Source organism: Mytilus galloprovincialis, chromosome 5, assembly GCF_965363235.1.
Source record: "Mytilus galloprovincialis chromosome 5, xbMytGall1.hap1.1, whole genome shotgun sequence".
NCBI classification, from domain to species: Eukaryota; Metazoa; Mollusca; class Bivalvia; order Mytilida; family Mytilidae; genus Mytilus; species Mytilus galloprovincialis.
In genome coordinates, this window is record NC_134842.1 from 81,152,364 (window position 1) to 81,174,323 (window position 21,960).

At 33.8% G+C, this 21,960-nt stretch overlaps 1 protein-coding gene across 1 annotated transcript in view; it reads left to right on the top strand.

The window, feature by feature from the left end:
• The window catches only part of LOC143074163 (uncharacterized), a 38,914-nt gene that overhangs the window by 15,098 nt on the left and 1,856 nt on the right, over positions 1 to 21,960 (top strand). The window contains exons 10-20 of the mRNA XM_076249713.1: positions 684 to 810; positions 3,647 to 3,763; positions 4,652 to 4,761; positions 5,254 to 5,372; positions 5,713 to 5,858; positions 7,873 to 7,986; positions 13,123 to 13,214; positions 15,115 to 15,238; positions 16,458 to 16,642; positions 19,300 to 19,378; positions 20,856 to 21,626. Coding sequence (XP_076105828.1) covers positions 684 to 810; positions 3,647 to 3,763; positions 4,652 to 4,761; positions 5,254 to 5,372; positions 5,713 to 5,858; positions 7,873 to 7,986; positions 13,123 to 13,214; positions 15,115 to 15,238; positions 16,458 to 16,642; positions 19,300 to 19,378; positions 20,856 to 21,626 — 1,984 coding nt within the window. The remainder of the gene's footprint in view (positions 1 to 683; positions 811 to 3,646; positions 3,764 to 4,651; positions 4,762 to 5,253; positions 5,373 to 5,712; positions 5,859 to 7,872; positions 7,987 to 13,122; positions 13,215 to 15,114; positions 15,239 to 16,457; positions 16,643 to 19,299; positions 19,379 to 20,855; positions 21,627 to 21,960) is intronic.

Below are 21,960 nucleotides of genomic sequence, written 5' to 3' on the forward strand. Positions count from 1 at the left end.
AGTCAGTGTCGGCATTTCATATATCATTTTAAATTTGAGATTTAAAATACTAACGAAAATAGAGATTTGCTTCATTTTTTAAGCGTTTCTTCAAACTGACACATATGGAATACTTCAAACTAGAACCTTTTAAAAACGTGATGACATCAATTTTCCAATAAACTTTCCACTTCTCACCAGTAAACTGCCCCAAAGCTTTATCGCTCGCATATTGTGCATGATTGTTTATTGAGACAAAGAACTTAAGTCTTTAGAAAATAAAACAATAGTTTAATATGTAATTTAACATGACATTTTGACTGGTTATGGCGGATTGCAGATACTGAATACATAGCAGGGGACGAATACAGTGTCGACGTAACCAGTCTCGCCCCTTTTAGAGTTTATGAGATTACATGGTTTTAGTGTAAGCGTCAATTTGTCAACTTCATGAGTTTCCAAAATGTGAACATAGGTAGACTACTGTTCCCTAAAAATATTGCATACACGTTGCTCTTTTTAAATGATCCAATATATTTATTTTTCTTTCTTATTCCTAAAACAAAAGTGCTAATGATAATATTTATCATTACTTTCTATTGCCTTTATATTTGTATTTCGTATTAGATCCTCCAATATGTTGTATATGCTTTTATTTCTTTAAATGTAGCGTATTTTGTAGTTTTGTATCATCATCTTTTTAGGTATTCTCAATAAATGGAGATAAAACATTAAAATTCCATGACTGGAGACAAGAGTTTCTTGCAGGAAAAGCTACAGGTTTCAGTTTCTATGATATTGCTGATGTTACTGAGGCTTATGGATGTACTGGTAAGAATATCGTCATTAATACTGTTTAAAAGAGGGACGAAAGATACCAAAGGGACAGTCAAACTCATAAATCTAAAACAAACTGACAACGCCATGGCTAAAAATGAAAAGGACAAACAAACAACAACACACACGATACAACACAGAAAAACAAAGAATAAACAACACGAACCCCACCAAAAAACTAGGGATGATCTCAGGTGCTCCGGAAGGGTAAGCAGATCCTGCTCCACATGTGGCACCCGTCGTGTTGCTTATGTGATAACAAATCCGGTAAATAGTCTAATTCGGTAGGTCACATTCATGAAAGGGAAGGGGATTGTAGCTACGATGTAAGGAACATATCCGATATCATTTGTGAAACGGTTATTCCATAACGGTCAACCAACTCGTGATGGCGTCCGTAAAATTTACGAAGGGATGATTTCAACTTCACCATTTGGAACTCTTGGTTTAATAGCTTCCTTGTGAGCAGCAACCCTCTATCAAGAAAATCATGATAGGAAATGCAAGCACGGGAATTTCGTATCAGTTGGGAGATATATACCCCGTATGCAGGTGCTGCTGGAATGTTGCTACTTAGAAATTGAAAGTTCACAATTGGAAAGCTGAAATCATCTCTTTTGTCGTAAAGTTTTGTTTTCAACCGACCCTCATTGTCAATTTCTAGATGTAAGTCAAGATATGAGGCCGACTTAACTGTATCTGTACTATCCTTTATCTCTAGCTCGATTGGATAGGTGCGTTCCACATAGTCACCAAATTTTGAATTATTTAGTGAAAGAACATCATCTATGTAGCGAAAAGTAGAGTTAAAGGATATCGCTAACTTCTTATCTTTCTTCCTAAGAAGTTCCTGCATGAAGTCAGCCTCATAATAATAAAGAAACATGTCGGCAAGTAGAGAGGCACAGTTTGTTCCCATTGGAATGCCGACAGTCTGTTGAAAAACACGTCCTCCGAACGTAACAAATATGTTGTCAATCAAGAAATCAAGCATCTTGATAATATCATTTTCAGAGAATTTTTTGTTCGAATCAGAGTGATCCTTAACAAAGTAGGATTTATCCCTCCCTAAGACAAGATACTTGTATCTACGTTGGCCATTCTTTTTAACGAAGCAAAGCAATACCAACTCTTTCAATTTGTCTTTTAGTTTGGAATGTGGAATACTAGTGTAAAGAGTAGAAAAGTCAAATGTTTTAATACTGTTACACGATGAAAGAGAGTTAGATTGTATGTCCTCTAAAAGATCTTTGGAATTTTTAAGTATCCACATCTGATTCACGCCCCCTCTAGAATAGGCAGTTTCACAATAACTTTGAAGCCCGTCTTTGATTGCTGATAAAATAGATGTTAATAATTTCGAAAGAGGTTTCGTGGAGTAGTTGAAAGACCCAGCAATATACCGTTGTTTGTAAGGACAGTTATGTAGATTAGGTATCCAATATAGTGATGGCAGATCCAGTTCTTCATCTTTGGTTGAAATTCCAAAGGAACACAGAACAGACCTATGATTATCCAGGATTTCCTCTTTGGTAACTGTCGGTATATGTTGAGTGTCCAAGTGAATTGTCAATACCTAATTCGTTTATCAAGCAGTTAATGCAATGAGTTTTACACACAAAAGCGATGTTGTTTGGGGCTTTATCTGCGGGGACAACAACATATTTGTCATGGAGGTAGGATAGGTGCTTTGCGACATTTGGGTCTTTAAAGATTGACGTAGCATGGGCATTGATAGACCCATTCAGTTTCTTAATTCTGATTTGTATCAACGACCTCACTGCCGTAATCCATTCGGAAAGAGTGTCTACGTCTTCCTTCTCGCGCATAGCCCATTGCCTGGCATAATCTTCAACTGAGTCCATCAAATTTTAAAGTTGTATTTCCAATTGATGGATTTAGGCTCACGATATTTCGGACCTTTCGATAACACATTTCTTAGAGAAGTGTTATTAACAATGTTGAGGTCACCGGTGATAACGTGGCCAGCAGGATTATATGTGAATTGGGAACTAGCACAAGTGCAATCAGGAGGTTTAGACTTGAAGTCATCAATATCGAGATCCTGCAAAACGTGTTTGTAACTGAAAATTTTAGTTGCAAAAAATGTTGAAAGATAAAACCTATATCATTGTTAATTAAGTGTTCTGTATGAGTCGTTTTACAATAAAATCTCTCTCTCAAACTAAAACCGAAAAAAACACATCAATCATGAGAGGTTAACAACAAAACAACAGAACAACTAAAAAAACGATAAAACAACACACATACGATATATATACATATTAAGGTGGTACCCAACACTTTCACTAAAATTTATTTGGCTCGTTTAATTTTCATAAAATTTCGTCAAAGTATTTACTTTCACCCTTTAACGAAAATATAAAAATTTAAAAAATTTGGAACCAACCGTTTTGTCAGAAAAATTACACTGGTTATATAGCAGTTTGACAATTTTGATCATTGACAAGCTTAATATTCCTTTTACAACACAACGTAATTAAAACGTTTAGCTGACTTTACAGAGTTATCTCCCTGTAGTGTTAGGTACCACCTTAATATATATCTTCAATGGAAAAATATATTTCCGAACATATTCCTTATTTGTTTTGTGTTTATAGTGATACAATTGTATTTAAATGTTAGAGATTTCTTTTTGACATAATTTCTTAAAGGATAGTATTCTTTCATGTTAATATTTCAAAGGATATTTTTGTGATTAATCTTAATTTCGGATTTTTTAAAACAGTTATTTTATATTTTAGAAAAAAGGACCATGAAGTTCTCTTGGACTATTCCAATAATATATTTATATGTACTACTATTTTAGATTCGTGTGTCTCATTTCCTACCTGTCAGCACGGAGGATTTGTTGATAAAACTTGTTCATGTGCTTGTCCTGGAGATTTAACTGGCACTGTTTGTCAACAACTTAAACAAAGTAGTTGTAAGTATATTCTGAGTATATAGTGTCTTCAACCGTAGTGTGATGCATTGAACATTTTTCTTTTACATTTTAATATGTGTACTAGTAGACTTCAAATAATTCCTGATTCAGAAGTACTTTTCTGCATGTATCATTATCTGGAACACTCAAAAACAAATAATTTAATTCAAGAAATTTACAGATAAGGAGAAACGTTAGAAGCTATCTAAATAAGGGAAATAAAAAGAATAGCATAGTTAATTTAAGTCCGTATTGCCTGATGGATTTGGAATTATTATTTTCTTTGCAAATCGTAATTCATCAAAGTGGGGGTTTAGTAAAAATAGATATTGTATATCATATCAGTAACCAGACACCGACTAGTGATTTTGATGGTACATCGAAAACTAACAGTCTATGACGGGTGCCCATGTGGAGCAGGATCTGCTTACCCTTCCGGAGCACCTGAGATCACCCCTAGTTTTTTGGTGGGGTTCGTGTTGTTTATTCTTTAGTTTATATGTTGTGTCGTGTGTGCTGTTGTTTGTTTGTCTTTTTCATTTTTAGCCATGGCGTTGTCAGTTTGTTTTAGATTTATGAGTTTGACTGTCCCTTTGGTATCTTTCGTCCCTCTTCTATCAGCAGCGGTATCAAGCCAGTTAATAACTTTATTCAAAGGTTTTGATAACATTGAGATATCTTATTTCAGGTAGGGATGAACATTTCAAAAATCTTAAGACTTTTTCCATAGGGAAAATATGAAACTTTAGAAAGTAAAGGTTCATTGAATTGACGCATACATTTAAGATAAAAAATGAATGATTTGGAAATTATTGATGTATGTGATAGAAACGGCGGTAATTTTGAGTTAATCAAATGACATGACGAATATACTTATAATAATTTCAGTCAACTGCGGAGGTACTGTTAATATATCAGGCGGTGAAAAATATTTCCTGACGTCACCAAATTACCCATCGAATTATGACCTCGATGTGCAGTGTGTATGGTTAATACAGGTATGTATAGTGAAGAACTTAAACACAAAATGATACATTTAATAGGCAGTGTGTAATATTGTGTTTATACATGTTATATTTGAATGTAGTATTGGATATATGTTAAAAGAGATATTTGTAAAGATTTCACAGTGATATTTGTATCCCTTGATTATTGTTTTTGATAAAAAAAATTTGATCCACTGTAAAAGTTGGTTTCAAAGATTCGTATTTTTTTAAAGATTTTTTTATTAACTGTTGTGTGTAAAATATGAATGACAGGTTTTCGACTGTTCGGTGTTTGGCCAAGGCTCCGTGTTGAAGGTCGTTCTTTGACCCATATTTTTTCTATACTTTTTATACATTGTGACTTGGATGGATATAGTTTTCTCATTGGCACTCATATCACTGCGTTTAATTATACTTATGTAGACTGAATACATGTCAAGTTTAGCAAATTATAATCCAAATAATTTCTTTAATGTTATATTTAAAGTCTTAATAATTTTATAGGGAGATCCTGGCAACTATATAAGAGCAACTGTTACCGATATGGATATAAGCAATAACGGCAATGCGTGTTATCACTGGATAGAAATGGTTTATGACCTCCTTGCCAACAAAGGTCCAATGTACGTTGTGTAATCTATATGTATGAAACAAAGTCATATAAGAAAAAATTGTTTATGTAATTAAAATAACAGTGAAATTATATAGATATTCAAACTTACGCATTTTCAAAGAGAATCTTACAAAGAAGCATAACACAGTGACAGTCAAATACTTATTGTTTAGACTGCTATACGTGTGCAAATTATGTAGTAACCTACGTTTTGATCTTAAAACTTTCATGATCATTGCAATTGTTTAAACTACTGCTGTTAATTGCCTGACATTTTATGACAAATTGTTTAACAAATGATACTACAATTTTCCAAAGTTATTATGCTGATGCATAGTGGTTATTTTTAGGCGATGCGGTACTTCGAACCATGAAGTCTGGGATACATCTTTCGACGGAGAAATGAATACAATGATCATCAAATTTGACAGCCTTAAAGGAGGTGACAAGGCTGCTTCCCGTGGTTTCAATATAACATTAGAATCAATTGGAACAGGTCGGTTAAAAGTATATATAAGTATCGTGTAATGTTTTTGTAACTGCCGTCAAGTTGTTTACTTTTTTAAAGAAGACAATTCGTTTCTTTATATCATGTTGTTTAAAATTAGAATAAAATGGATATGTGTATTATAGTATATAAGATTAACTAAAAGCTACAGCCAGTATTTATTACATATTAGTTTTACTAGTATTGTGTAAGGCGATGCCCTGAACAGGTAGGTGAAAACCTGCCAGCGAGGAATTATTCCCAAAATGATAAACAATCCGTCATTTGAGTAATAATTTGATAGCGTTATAAAAACAAACTTTTCATAAAATGGGTCTTTTTACTTAAAATGGCACTTTATATAAAATGGAATTACTTCTCCCAATTTTTTTTGTATTCTTATTATGTTTTTTTAAGTAAGTAGCTTAAAACAGTATTTTTTTATTTAGAAGTTTTCATAGGCTTGTAACTCCGTAGTAAATCAAGATATGCCCATTAATTTTATGAAGGTGTGCCACTTTAAGTAGAAGAAAAAATGGAACTCCTAAATGATCAATCAGGTGAGTGGTTGTTACTCTTTTTGGGAATAACTCCTCATTTGGCGAGTTGCATCCAACCTGCAGAATTGACTGCAAATAAATTAGGCTTTAAATTTCTGAGAATATCTATGGTGTTCTATCCGGTATGTCAAACCGTATAGTATTAGAATGTAGAGTGTAGAAGTAAATACTTGTAAAGTAAAAGCTCATTATTATTACATCGACAATCTTAGTTGTTGGAAAGTGTGATGATTATAATGTTTAGTTGGTTTTTTATAAACTCCAAAATGAGAATGACATAAAAAGGGAAAATAAAGAAAAAGGGGTATATTTAGATTCGATCAGCGCTTAATCGTTTACGATTTATTTCTAAACATTTGTTTTATAAAGCAAGAATCTTGAAATCTGATAAGTTAAAGCCATGTTTAAAATAACACCCCAATCTAGCGGAGCTATACTAATATATATCTTGCTAAAACAAATTTGCTGAATATATTTACAACCGGGTAAAAATAAATCTATAATGCGAAGGAATATAAAATGATACATTTACATTAATTTCTATGAAATAATATTTGAAATGTACTCATTATATATAAGAAATAAACAATATAACAATGCAAAGGTTCACTAAGCTTTTAATGCATTTGTGATTTGATAAACATTACACTAAAAATTTTGCATCGGTAATGATGTCTATCATCTTCTTGGTAGGTGTATCTCTTTCTTAACACATCTAATCCAATTAATATGTAAAATTATGAAGCCGGTTTAACTCACCATTTTCTCGAAAAAGATCAGATGTATGCGAATCTGGTAATCGCAATACACTTAATATATCTGCATCCGTAAACTCTTGCAAAAAGTATAATAACAAAAATACTTAACTCCGAGAAAAATTCAAAACGGAAAATCTCTAGTCAAATGGCCAACCCAAACGACAAAACACATCAAAAGCAATGGACAAAATCTGTCATAATCCTGACTTTGTACAGGCATTCTTAAATGTAGAAAATGGTGGATTGAATCAGGTTTTAAAGCAGTAAACCTCTCACTTATACGACAGTACCATTGATTGCTATTATATATATAACGATGCGTGTGTCAGCTACCCTTTGGAAAGTCTCAGGTTAGCTTTCATAGTAGGTTATTGCATGTCGATATAAGTATGCTGATTTTAGATATTTCATTTCAATTTGGTTGACACATGTTAAATTGGATTATAAATGAAATGGCAAACACTACTGCATTCCGTGCGAATAGTCCAGTGTATTTTAAAAATGATTTGTATGTGTGGTTATTTATTTTACAGTCGGTGGTTTGGTCAACAATAAGATATACAACGATAAATATTTGTGGTATAATTACTAATGGCATGCTAATCTAACAAATTTCAATTTTTGAATGTGAATATCTAGCAGTCAGGTTTTTTAACACTCATTACTATAATCAAAGATATTTATAAATGTTATTATTATTTATAGGATGTGAGTTATATCCGTGTCTTCATGGCTCGTGTTACAGTCCAATGTATTCAAACAACTATACCTGTACATGCACCCAGGGATTTATTGGAACGAACTGCGATGTACCCTCAGGTTTGAAATAAACATACCATTGTATTTTACACAAAGTCATTATAAACATGATATCGTATTACTGTAATTATATATATATATATATAATTTGAAGTCGTTATTTGAGATCACATGGGCACGCCCAAGCTGATTTAAAAAAAACTTACCATCACCATCATAGATCACAACGAGGATTGGTCAAAGGCCGACAGACTTGCTCGGGAAAGTTTTTGGATAAGAAAGCTCAGGACAGTTTCCCTAGAGGGCATTAATGAAAAAACATAGAAAGGTCACTCATTTTCCCTACCATCACTAATTTTCCTGCCATCACTTGTGTTCAGTAACTCCGGCTTCCGTACTGGACTCTTACACTTTTCAGGATTTTTTTTAAATTATACTAGTTTTAATTACAGTTGGCAGGGATGTGTAAATACGCAGCCGAGTTCAATTACTAACCCTTAGTAAAAATTTATTACTCCATTTTCTTATCATCAAATTACTATATATTTGGGATGTTTAAATACGCAGTCTCTGTTGCAATTGCTCTACCGTTGTCATATTTTAAATATTATAACAGCTTATGTCGGTCAGGACTGTTTATTGGGACTGTATTTCCACGCAGTTCTTTCAACATTTCAACTGTCACCATCTATGGAAATTTAGAGGTGTGCTAGTACACATCGCAAATAACTATTTTTATTTTGACATATCTTTGTAGTCTTCGCGCCGTGTTTGGAAATTTTTAAATTGTACCAGCGTCGCTTTTATTGTATCAATTTCAAGATTTTGATAGTGTCTTAATTTGAATATTTTGACATGATTCATTTAACATCGTGCTATTACCGAGGAAGGATAACTGTTATCCGAAATATCTAACATATTGTTCGTTTTATTGTTGTTGTTTTTTTGTGATGTTGTACCCTTTTAGACTTGTTATATATTATATTTCGTAGTGTTCTGAATCATAGTTATATGATCCATCGCCCCGTAAGATTTATCGTTGACTATTTATTCAGTCATTATATATATATAGCCTTATATATCATGTACTGCAGTACGCCGCTAGATTAAAAAACTGACGTGGAAAGGTTACACACGGCCAGCGAAAGCTCTTTTTTTGAGAGCCCAGGTGGTCGTGTGGTCTAGCGGGACGGCTGCAGTGCAGGCGATTTGGTGTCACGATATCACAGTAGCATGGGTTCGAATCCCGGCGAGGGAAGAACCAAAAATTTGCGAAAGCAAATTTACAGATCTAACATTGTTGGGTTGATGTTTAGACGAGTTGTATATACATTATGTACACAGCCATGTATCACCATCATTGATGGCGATCCGATGGATACATCTGTTGTAGGGTTGTCACTGACTCAGACGTACTTATAAATATAATTATTTTCTGTGACTGTATCTTACATTCATTTGTAGGATCCTTTACTATAGATAATTTAGCTGATCTGTAACAATAACATCTTCATGCCTTATATATCATGTACTGCAGTACGCCGCTAGATTAAAAAACTGACGTGGAAAGGTAACACACGGCCAGCGAAAGCTCTTTTTTTGAGAGCCCAGGTGGTCGTGTGGTCTAGCGGGACGGCTGCAGTGCAGGCGATTTGGTGTCACGATATCACAGTAGCATGGGTTCGATACCCGGCGAGGGAAGAACCAAAAATTTGCGAAAGCAAATTTACAGATCTAACATTGTTGGGTTGATGTTTAGACGAGTTGTATATATATATATATATATATATATATATATATAATATATATATATATATATATATATATATATATATATATATATATATATATATATATATATATATATATATATATATATATAGAGTCTATAAGAATCTACCAACCAGTAAACTTAATAGGTATTGGATCATCAAAATTGACAATACTACACAAACAGGAAAAATTATATGAGTCTGAAAGATTGTGTAACAATACCGATAAATAGATGGAAAACAAAACACTAAAAAGTGTTGAATATCATTGCACAAAGATGGAAAAACTGAACAGATGATATAAATTATACAATAATTGCAAATATTTCGGCTCAATAAATGGCCTTCTTCGGTGACAAAAGTTTTAACAATAATGAGATATAATGTATAAGGTGTAAACATAGATCACTAATAATACAGGTAAGTTTTGGTCGATTGATTTTAATCCAAAATCCTGAATATAATAATATAAACACTAGACTGTAAATTTAATTATTTCTTTCTATTGATTCCATCTGGATGGAGGACACCCAGTGTTTTTATCCAAAACCTCTCCCGATTTTCTCTTTGCCTATTTTGCCATGTATATATATATATATATATATATATATATACAACTCGTCTAAACATCAACCCAACAATGTTAGATCTGTAAATTTGCTTTCGCAAATTTTTGGTTCTTCCCTCGCCGGGATTCGAACCCATGCTACTGTGATATCGTGACACCAAATCGCCTGCACTGCAGCCGTCCCGCTAGACCACACGACCACCTGGGCTCTCAAAAAAAGAGCTTTCGCTGGCCATGTGTTACCTTTCCACGTCAGTTTTAATCTAGCGGCGTACTACAGTACATGATATATAAGGCATGAAGATGTTATTGTTACAGATCAGCTAAATTATCTATAGTAAAGGATCCTACAAATTAATGTAAGATACAGTCACAGAAAATAATTATATTCATAAGTACGTCTGAGTCAGTGACAACCCTACAACAGATGTATCCATCGGATCGCCATCAATGATGGTGATACATGGCTGTGTACATAATGTATATACAACTCGTCTAAACATCAACCCAACAATGTTAGATCTGTAAATTTGCTTTCGCAAATTTTTGGTTCTTCCCTCGCCGGGATTCGAACCCATGCTACTGTGATATCGTGACACCAAATCGCCTGCACTGCAGCCGTCCCGCTAGACCACACGACCACCTGGGCTCTCAAAAAAAGAGCTTTCGCTGGCCGTGTGTTACCTTTCCACGTCAGTTTTAATCTAGCGGCGTACTACAGTACATGATATATAAGGCATGAAGATGTTATTGTTACAGATCAGCTAAATTATCTATAGTAAAGGATCCTACAAATTAATGTAAGATACAGTCACAGAAAATAATTATATTCATAAGTACGTCTGAGTCAGTGACAACCCTACAACAGATGTATCCATCGGATCGCCATCAATGATGGTGATACATGGCTGTGTACATAATGTATATACAACTCGTCTAAACATCAACCCAACAATGTTAGATCTGTAAATTTGCTTTCGCAAATTTTTGGTTCTTCCCTCGCCGGGATTCGAACCCATGCTACTGTGATATCGTGACACCAAATCGCCTGCACTGCAGCCGTCCCGCTAGACCACACGACCACCTGGGCTCTCAAAAAAAGAGCTTTCGCTGGCCATGTGTTACCTTTCCACGTCAGTTTTAATCTAGCGGCGTACTACAGTACATGATATATAAGGCATGAAGATGTTATATATATATATATATAAACGACTCATGATACTAGCGATATTTCCCATATTATATATTATGACATTTTTGTTCTCTTGAAAGCGTTTATATCCTATAAGAATCACCTTTTTCTACGAAGTAAAACACAAACAGTTATATTATTCCATGAGATGTCATTTTTTTTTAAATGTTGTAGTTACATTGTAATAATATTATATACTTTTGATTAATTTATTGATATGTTTTTTTATTGTTAATATATGGACGATAAAATCAGTTAAAAAGTCAAATCACAAAATACTGAACTCCGAAAAAATTTCAAAACGGAAAGTTCCTAATCAAATGGCAAAATTAATTGATAGAACACATCAAACGAATGAACAACTGTCATATGCTTGACTTGGTTCAGGCATTCTCAAATGAAAAAAATGGTGGATTAAACCCGGTTTGAAAGCTAAACATCTCATTTGTACGACAGTCGAATCAAATTTCATCATATTGACTAAGATACGAGAAGAAAATATCTCACATAGGAGTACAACAACACGAACCCCACCAAAAACTTGGATGGCTTTCAGATGCTCCGGAAAGGGTAAGTAGATTCTGTCCACGTCGTGTTGCTCATGGTATTACAAAGCCGGTAAAGAGTTTAAATTGTTAGGTCCCATTCGTGAAAAGGAGATTAAAACTGTAAGAAAATGTGTATAATATATCTCCAAATGCATTTGTCAACCACAAAAGGGGCGAAAAATAAAAATATTATTAATTTTGTATGTCCGAAACGCTTAATGGGTTTCCCTTTAACCCTATGAGCTATATGACATAAATGCAGAAGATACTTATATATTGAAGACTCTTAAGACAAGTAACTGGCATTTATTAGGCAAAATAAAACGAAAGATGACGAAAACAAGACAAGCACACAAGATACAACATAGAAAACTCAGCAACACGAAATCACCCAAAACTGGGTGAGATTTTAGATGTCTTTTGTGGAGGACTAAGCACATCCTGATTCACACGTGGCATCAGTTATGTTGCTCACGATACGTCAATTGATGTATCTGTCAGTGTTGTCAAAATCGAGAATTAAAGGAAGGAATTTGAAAATATATTTAGCTCACCATCAGTAAAGACCTCATCTTGACAAACCACATCAACAAGAAAATCTTCAAAACACTTTGCTTCTTCCATATAAACATGGGTAATGTATTCCAACAACAAAAGCTAACCTCATCTTAGTAAGACCAACTCTTGAATATGCTTCCCCGGTATGGGACTCTCGTTAATCATACACGATATAGATTAGGTACAAAGACGAGCAGTTCGCTTTGTTTATAGTGGCTATAAGGACCAAGCCAGAAATGACAGAAATACGCGAAACAGAAGACTGAATTATTGCTGCAACTATCTGTGTGAAACAGTTCATATAACACTGATTACTTGCACCAAATTTCTGTACAAATTATAATTTGTACAACATTACAACCTGAACACAAAATATATAATGCTACAGCTGCATGGTTTTAAAACAATTTACAATTATGCCATACTCTAACATTACAACCTGAACACAAAATATATAATGCTACAGCTGCATGGTTTTAAAACAATTTACAATTATGCCATACTCTAAAACATATTTTATCTTTCGGTCTAGATATATATGTTTATTTTGTTTTATAGTTGATTCAATATTCGAGTGTACTGCAGAGATTGATCGATACTGTATGTTTGTTCAATCAACTGATGATGATTTTAACTGGGGGACAAAAACAGTGAGTAAACATATCAGTATTGTTTATAAATGTTGTTCATTTATACAAATTAAAGACGGGGACATTTAAAAAACAATCGATCATTATATTAATAATTCTTTGAATAAAGATAGGCAATACGTTTATCGTTCGATAGCTAAACATTGTAAACATACTAGCTCTTACAAGATAATATTCCAACAACCAACTACTGACACCCTAGGTAGAAATAGACATACACATAAAGAACAGATAACAGCACATTGTTTATAGATTAATGCTCTTCAACTTTGTACTTGTTTGGCTTTATAACTACTTTTATATGAGCGTCCCTGATGAGTCTCATGTAGACGAAACGCGCGTCTTGTGTATAACATTATAATCCTGGTACCTAACTAATTAGTGACCCAGACTGTATACAGTCAAAAACTGATGAGCGGTTAAAACCAGACCCAACTTTCCTTATTGAGACCAGACATAAGTAATAAATTGAAAACCAATATATAAGACTTGCACATATCAGTTAAAAAAGGATGACCACTAACTTGATCAGGTTGTGTACCATTTTTTTTTTGCATCCATATAATTTAAACGATGCCTCTACTGGTGGACTATTAGTCCCCGAGGGTATCACCAGCCCAGTAGCCAGTACTTCGGTACTGGCATAAAAATACGGATTTTTTGTGTTATTAAAATTTGCTGTAACAAAATATTAGAAATTATTATAAATTAAGGGAATGTATCTCCGTCATGCAAAGCTCTGATTCCTTTCAATGATTTGGCTATACTTTTTGGACCTTTTGGATTATAGCTCTTCATCTTTTATATAAGCTTTGTATTTCAAATATTTTGGCCACGAGCATCACTGAAGAGACATGTCGAAATGCGCATCTGGTGCAAGAAAATTGGTACCGTTAATTTTATTAAACCTGAACATGAACACTATTTAGATGTTTACTAAGACGTGTGTGGTTGGATTATTTGAATTATCTTTGAATTACTTTCATTTTTTTTTATCAAAGTGCAGCAAACCAGTTTTAAAGCGGTATTAGCTGCTGTAAACACGTTCAACAAATTTGATTCACCTTCAACTTTAAATTTTTAACATTCTTAAAAAGTTTACAAGAGTTTTAGAGTAAACGATAAACCAGGCAAGGAAGATATCAACAATTACTGCGAATTTTTGGATGGTAGCTATCTTACAATCGACATGAACTCCGAAAAAGCGTTGAACATTTTTTCTCCGATATGAGATATAGATCCCGATGAAAATAGACGTGCATGGAATCAATGTTCTGCCTATGCTATTGTTCCTATATTTTGGCAAGTTTTATATCATTGAAAAGAATGTATAGCATCGTGTAACCTGTATAAGGACGAGGTTTTGCACATCTTTACCTTATTGCTGCCTATGTTTGCTTTTTTATGAAACATTACACACACTAAATATTATGATTCTTTGAACAATTGATTTCCAACTGAGGTCATATCAAAGGTCGATTCAGACGTAGCTAGTAATAGTCAGTTAATGCCTATTAAATGTCTTGCAAGTACTTTTATATATTGTTACTTTGATGGAGAGTTGTCTCGTTGGCACTCATACCACATCTTCCTATATCTATTTAGCAAGTATCTATGGTCTGTTATACAGTCAAAACCGTAGCTATTGTCCATTTTGTGGTCGGATGCCTGGTTCATTGACAGTTTTCTATTCGCTCACTCTGTAAATACTACATTTGTTTTTGAAAATAATCTTTGTTGCTATGTATGCACAATTAAAGAACCCCGTACGCAAGTTTTACTAATGGGTACCTGCCATTATGAAACAGACATTTCGAGTAATTTAGTTTAGTTCGAGTTCACTACTCTGAAAATAATTTTATTCCTTTCCCTTGTCTAAAAACATTCAACTTTTCTTCAGGGTCCAGTTGATACTGGTTATCCTGGTGGTGCAAAAGAAGGATTTGTATATTTATATACAATAGATAGATGGGACGCGCAAACGGATGAGAATGCAGTTATGTCAACTAATATATCTTTTCCAAGTGAGAGCTCTAAGTACTTTTATTTTTTTATTTTGCTCGATTGTTAGTTGACAGGTAAAATTCTTGTAAAAACATAAGTCTAGGAAAACGAAGAAAATTCAAATAGATAATATTGACTAATTGAAACATAATATAATAAATTTCATTAATTTTATGAAAGCCAATGTATTACCTATGTTATTTTAACTGATCGAGCGTGCTTATGTTTTAATTTGCATAAGGAAAGTCTATTTGATGATGTGTGCAATAAGGTTGATAACCGTTTTAATTATTATTGATTTATAATCACCTATTAGCGTCACCAAATGGATTAACAAAAGAACTGAGTGTATAATCTGGGAAAAATAATAATTCATTGATGAGTGTATCCCAAAACCCATGACTATAGATGGACTGGTCTTTAATAAGTGAACCGGTTAAACCCCGCCCGGTCAAGTGAATTGAATCAAGTAATATAAGAGACAAAACAGCTCTAGAGCAGGGCTACAGGACCAAAAGGACATAAGAGCCAAATAAATCTAAAATTAACAAAGGCGTTGACAACTTTAGTTCCTTTATAATTTCAAAATTTATTAACGGACAATATTAAAAAGTTTTATAACAAATCATGTATTATCAAAAATCAGAGCAGATATTTTCTGGTGATCTGTCTTAAATTAAGATTTAGTGGGGTTTTTGTTTTCTTTTCTATAGAGTACCTCTAAATTGTGGTGAAATTATCCTCATTTCAAATATTAAAATTTGCGTAAAGAGTAAGATTGGATAGACTTCGGAGATTCTGGTGATTCTCGTTGCAATTCAAAAACTGACAAGGAATTTAAATATTGTATTTTGTAATGGTGGTTATGTAATCAAAAGAGAATACATATTGTTACTTGTATCCTAAATGCTCTTCAACTTTCTACTTATTTGGCCTTTATAATCTTTATATATTTCTTTGAATATAGTTTCAATGATGAGGCTTTTAAAAACGAATCGCGCGTTTGACGTGTAAAATTTCAATCCTGTTATCTATGTCTATTTATTGAGATAAGTATTGATGACTTTTTATACGATTGCCATTATTTGTCTAATAAGATTTAATTTAACAAATACCTGTGTGTTTATGTATTAATAATTTTAATAGTCTTAGGAATTAATCAGATGGGATAGTATTTACTTTTTATTGATTTGCATCAATATTACTCTCAATGAACTTTTTGACTTTTTTGCTTGATAGGGGTCGCGCGATGTTTGTCTTTCTGGTATCATATGTACAGTTCCATAGCAGATGAGGTTGGGACACTACAGATTACAATGACTGACAGTACTGGTATTGTAACGTCATTGTTCAGCCGATCGGGTAGTCAGAGCAAAGTATGGTTACAAGAAAAAATAGACATACCAGCTGTTGACAATTTGAAGGTACGTAAAATGTTACATCCCTTTTAATTATAAAGATGTGTTACTCATAAGGCTTTAAAATAGTATAAAAAAGATATGTGGTATATAACTGCCTATGAGATGACTATTCAGCAAACATCAACGGACAAGGAAAGTAGAACATTACCAAATGTCGCCGTACGGCCTTTTATAACAAATTAAAGTTACACTGGATGATATGATATAGACAACCCTGGAATGATAATTTAAAACGATTAAAAGAGAGAAAATGAGGTCGAGATTAAACAAAGGCCATTGACCTTGGATATTCGCATCAAGACGTACGTTTGCAATGGTAAACAGCATAACAAATAGTTTTTCTATAAAAACATGCAAAACAAAATTTTGATCGGCTATGTTTAATTGGATGTTTGTAATTGTTTTACAATTGATAGGCGGAGTTTCAGTCTGTTTAATATATATTGTGATTGGATTGAACAATAAAAATTGACATACAATGTGGAACTTGAAATGAAGTTAATGTTTATTGTCAAATTAAATTCCAGTATAAAGTAAATAGACTGAAACAGACTAACTACCTGTTGTTTACAAATACCAAAACAAACAAAGCAAGCAAGTTAAACAGAGGTTTGATTTAAAATTGAGAATGGAAATGGGGAATGTGCCAAAGAGACAACAACCCGACCATTGAAATAAACAACAGCAGAAGGTCACCAACAGGTCTTCAATGTGGCGAGAAATTCCCACACCCAGAGGCGTCCTTCAGCTGGCCCCTAAACAAATATATACTAGTTCAGTGATAATGAACGCCATACTAATTTCCAAATTGTACACAAGACTAAAATTAAAATAATACAAGACTAACAAAGGCCAGAGGCTCCTGACTTGGGACAGGCACAAAAATGCGGCGGGGTTAAACATGTTTGTGAGATCTCAACCCTCCCCTATACATCTAGGCAATGTAGAAAAGTAAACGCATAACAATACGCACATTAAAATTCAGTCCAAGAGAAGTCCGAGTCTGATGTCAGAAGATGTAACCAAAGAAAATAAACAAAATGACAATAATACATAAATAACAACAGACTACTAGCAGTTAACTGACATGCCAGCTCCAGACTTCAATTAAACTGACTGAAAGATTATGATTTCATCATATGAACATCAGGCACAATCCTTCCCGTTAGGGGTTTAGTATCATACCATCATAACATATATAGTTTTATAGAAAAGCTGTAAATATACTAAAATGCAGCCGAAAAGTGCTTAACTTATATTATGGATCACGTTTACCTTTAATCCATGAAATATTGTTGATAGTCAATTTTGAAACTCTATAAATATTTTATAAAGCCAACACAAATCTGAACTGGATGGTCATCAGAGATTCGTGTAGGAATACTTAAACCTTAGAAGACTGTTACACTGAATAATGAATATTTAATGAACACGTTATGTATTTTCGTCATATTAATCGAAATATTTTGTGTTTTTTATTTTGTCTTTTTTAATGCCCCATGTTTTCTGGTCTGTGCGTCCGTTCGTTCCTGTCTCACTTCAGGTGATAGTTTTTGGTCGAGGTAGTTTTTGATGAAGTTGAAGTCTAATCAACCTGAAACATAGTACACATGGTCCCTATGATATGATTGCCACTGCTGGTGGAGATGTATTTCCCCGAGGGTATCACCAGCCCAGTAGTCAGCACTGTTTGTGCTGACATGAATTATCATTGATATGGTTACATTTATAAATTAAGCTGAATTTGGCAAAACTTTTAGGAATTTTGGTCCTCAATGCTCTTCAACTTCGTACTTTATTTAGCCTTTTTAACTTTTTTGGATTCGAGCGTCACTGATAAGTCTTTTTTAGACGAAATGCGCGTCTGGCGTATATACAAAATTTAGTCCTGGTATCTATGATGAGTTTATTTCCTCATTTGAATGCCAAATTAGAGTTTCCCCCCAATTTCACGGTCTACTAAACATACAAAATGATAGTGCGGATGGGGCATTCGTGTACTACGAACACATCCTTGTTTTTTTTATTTGGTTTTTTTTTTTTTTTTTGGGGGGGGGGGGGGGTAATTTCAATTATGAAAGAGTGTGTGCTTAATTTCGTTAAGTTTAGTTTAACAATTTTTATGCATTTGCAGAGCATTTGCATCGATCTCTTGACGTATAATTTTTCCTGTATACGTGGCAGCAATAATACATTTTTTTGCATCATCCGAATCCGATAAGAATGACAAGATTTACATTTATAAGTTAAAGGAACCCGGTCATTAATTAACCCTTTCGACCTTAGTTATCTCCATTAAAAGACTAGTGTATCCACTTTCGAAAAAGTAAATTATTTAAAAAAAAAAACAGTTGGACAGAAAAAAATTATCCGTATGAACATATCCTATGTCCTCCAAACTTCTATTGAATCCAAAAAGCTGTGTGTTTCCCAATTTTATAAATGAGTTCTGATCGTATCAGACCTTGAAACAATCTCATTTAGCGATCACAATATGCAAATGCTGTTTGAAATTTTAATGTTGCATATTGCTTGCTGAGTGAGCGATTCAAGCTCCTTGAATTCTTTTATTTCTGAATGCATTTAGAGGTTTTGCTATTCTTTCTTGTGCTTGAAGATTCGATAGTAAAAGCATTTGACAGAATTATTAATCCTTACAGATTACAATTAAAGGAACCACTGAATCTTGGATGAAAGAAATGGCTCTAGATGGTATATTTTTGGTTCCTGGTACCTGTGGTTAGTACGACTGCGTTTTAAGAAAAAAGTATCCAACTAAATATCCTTTTTAAAGTTCATCTGGAGTATATAAATCAAGAGTAAAGTGGCATACATCAAACATATCTAGAGGGAATGCACAATAACCGAATCTATATTGTATCTCATTTGTTATATCTCAGGTTTATTGTATTTAGAGGTAAATAAATAGTTGAGGATTGGAAATGACAAAACAAAGGCTGGCAAAATCGGTTATATGCCTGGAACGTCATTATCATGTTAATTTACTCGTATATGTTTGAATAAGTTTAATGGTTTGAGATATATATATGCTTCCATATTTGCTACGAAACGCTGCGATATACAAATTGGATAATTATTAACTGTACCTTTAATTAGTTAGTAAGTTCCTTTCTAGTTGATCTAGTTCTACAGACTTTGTGGTCCTTTTACATTATACATAATGTCTTTGAAATTTTTAAAAACGTTCTTTAAAACGTTCCAATCTATAAATTTGGAGCTTCTATCTGTTACCCACACTTTTGTGGGATGTCTCAACTGTATTGGCAACATTTTAATTATTTCCCTTGGACATTCTAATATCAAATATCAGTCTATCCCTTATGATTAAATTGAAGGCATGTCTCAATGTAATGTGTCAACTCATCCAATCATCGGTGTCTGTCGACAAAGTGGCATTGTATTGCAAGCGATATACCTTCAGAATGCTAGGTCATGTTTAAAAGTGTGGTTTTTATTTTAAAGAAAATCAATTTTTACCTGCATTTTTTATACTTCTAGCTCGTCTAAATCGAATGCCAGCTTGAGCGTCACCGTTCCTTAATTGTCGTTGGTTTTTAAAAAGATCATCTCTTCTACAACTACTAGACCAAATTTAACCAAACTTTGCCACAACCATCATTGGGTATTTAGATTTGAAAACAAATGTGTCTGATGACCACACTTGCAAACAAGCATGGCACACATGGCTAAAAATAGGGGTAAAATGCCGCTTTCGTCTTTCAAAACATGAAAACCGCTACAGAAAGAGAAAACCTGTTAAAAATGAAAAGATCTACAATACTGTCAGACGACTATTTGTAGGAATAAACAGGAACATTTCCGATTTTGTTTTGATTTTTTTTCTATCTCAAATATTATAACAGAAAGGCAGTAAATTTGAACATCAAAAAGAGCAAGACAAGATCCACAAATAATTCAAAGAGCAATTTTCATTTTGAATGCTATAAAAAATAGATATATATTTTAAATAGAAGAAAAGATCAGCAGGACAAAATCTTTCAATAAATTAGTATGACCGAAAATGTGAGTCGACTTCTCACTGAAGTTAAAGTCTGTAAGTGCAATTTTCCTTAAATAGATACAACAAAACTTTCAAAAGGAATTGCTTTTGCTTATTTGGGCTTTTCTTTTAATTTTTTAATCCGATTTTATTATGATAAAAAATAATTTCACTTTTATGTTATGAATTTTACAGCAAGTCAAACTACAACAACAACTACTCCGACCACAACAACTGCTCCGACCACAACAACTACTTCGACAACAACAACAACTGAGAAAACCACAACAACTACTCCGACCACAACAACTACTCTGACTACAACAGCCACTCCAACCACAACAACTCTGACTACAACAACCAATCCGACCACAACAACTATTCCAACGTCAACGACTTCTCCAACCATAACAACTACTCAATCCACAACAACTACACAGACCACAACAGCCACTCCGACTACAACGACCACTCCGACCACAACAGCCACTTCATCCACAACAGCCACTCCATCCACAACAACTACGCAGACCACAACTACTCCGACAACAACAGCTACTCCGACTACAACAACTACTAAAGCTACAACAACTACTCCGACCACAAAAACTACTCCGACCATAACAACTACTCCAACAACAACAACTTCTCCAACCACAACCACCCCGACCACAACAATTTCTCCCACCACACCAACTACTTCGACCACAACAACTGCACCTACCATAACAACTACTCCAACCACAACTACAACGACCACAATAACAACTCCGACCACAACAACTACTCCGACCACAACAACTACTCCGACCACAACAACCACTCCGACCACAACAACTACTCGGATCACAACAACTACTCCGACTACAACAACTACTCCGACCACAACAACTACTCGGATCACAACTACTCTGACTACAACAACTCCTCCAACCACAACGACAACTGTTCCTACATGTGACAAAGGTATAAAGAAGTGGAATCTAGGGGAAATGTAGATGTAGTGTAATATTATTTTTTTTAACATCTTATGCCATTTGTATCTTCTACTTCTGAATCGTTTCATTAGACATTCGATATTAATGTTCACATATAGTGTATGCATCATATTTTTTATCCTTTTCGGAGTATTCGATATTCTTAATTCAAAGACGTGAATCGTTGTAAGAAGACTATGGTCAGTTTGATTTTTTTTTTAAATGTATCAACGAGCAGTTCTCGTCAACTTTCATAGTAATTTAATCTGAACTCAATTTTTTACATATTGAAATGAAAGAAATGATGAAGGCGCGGGTCAAGA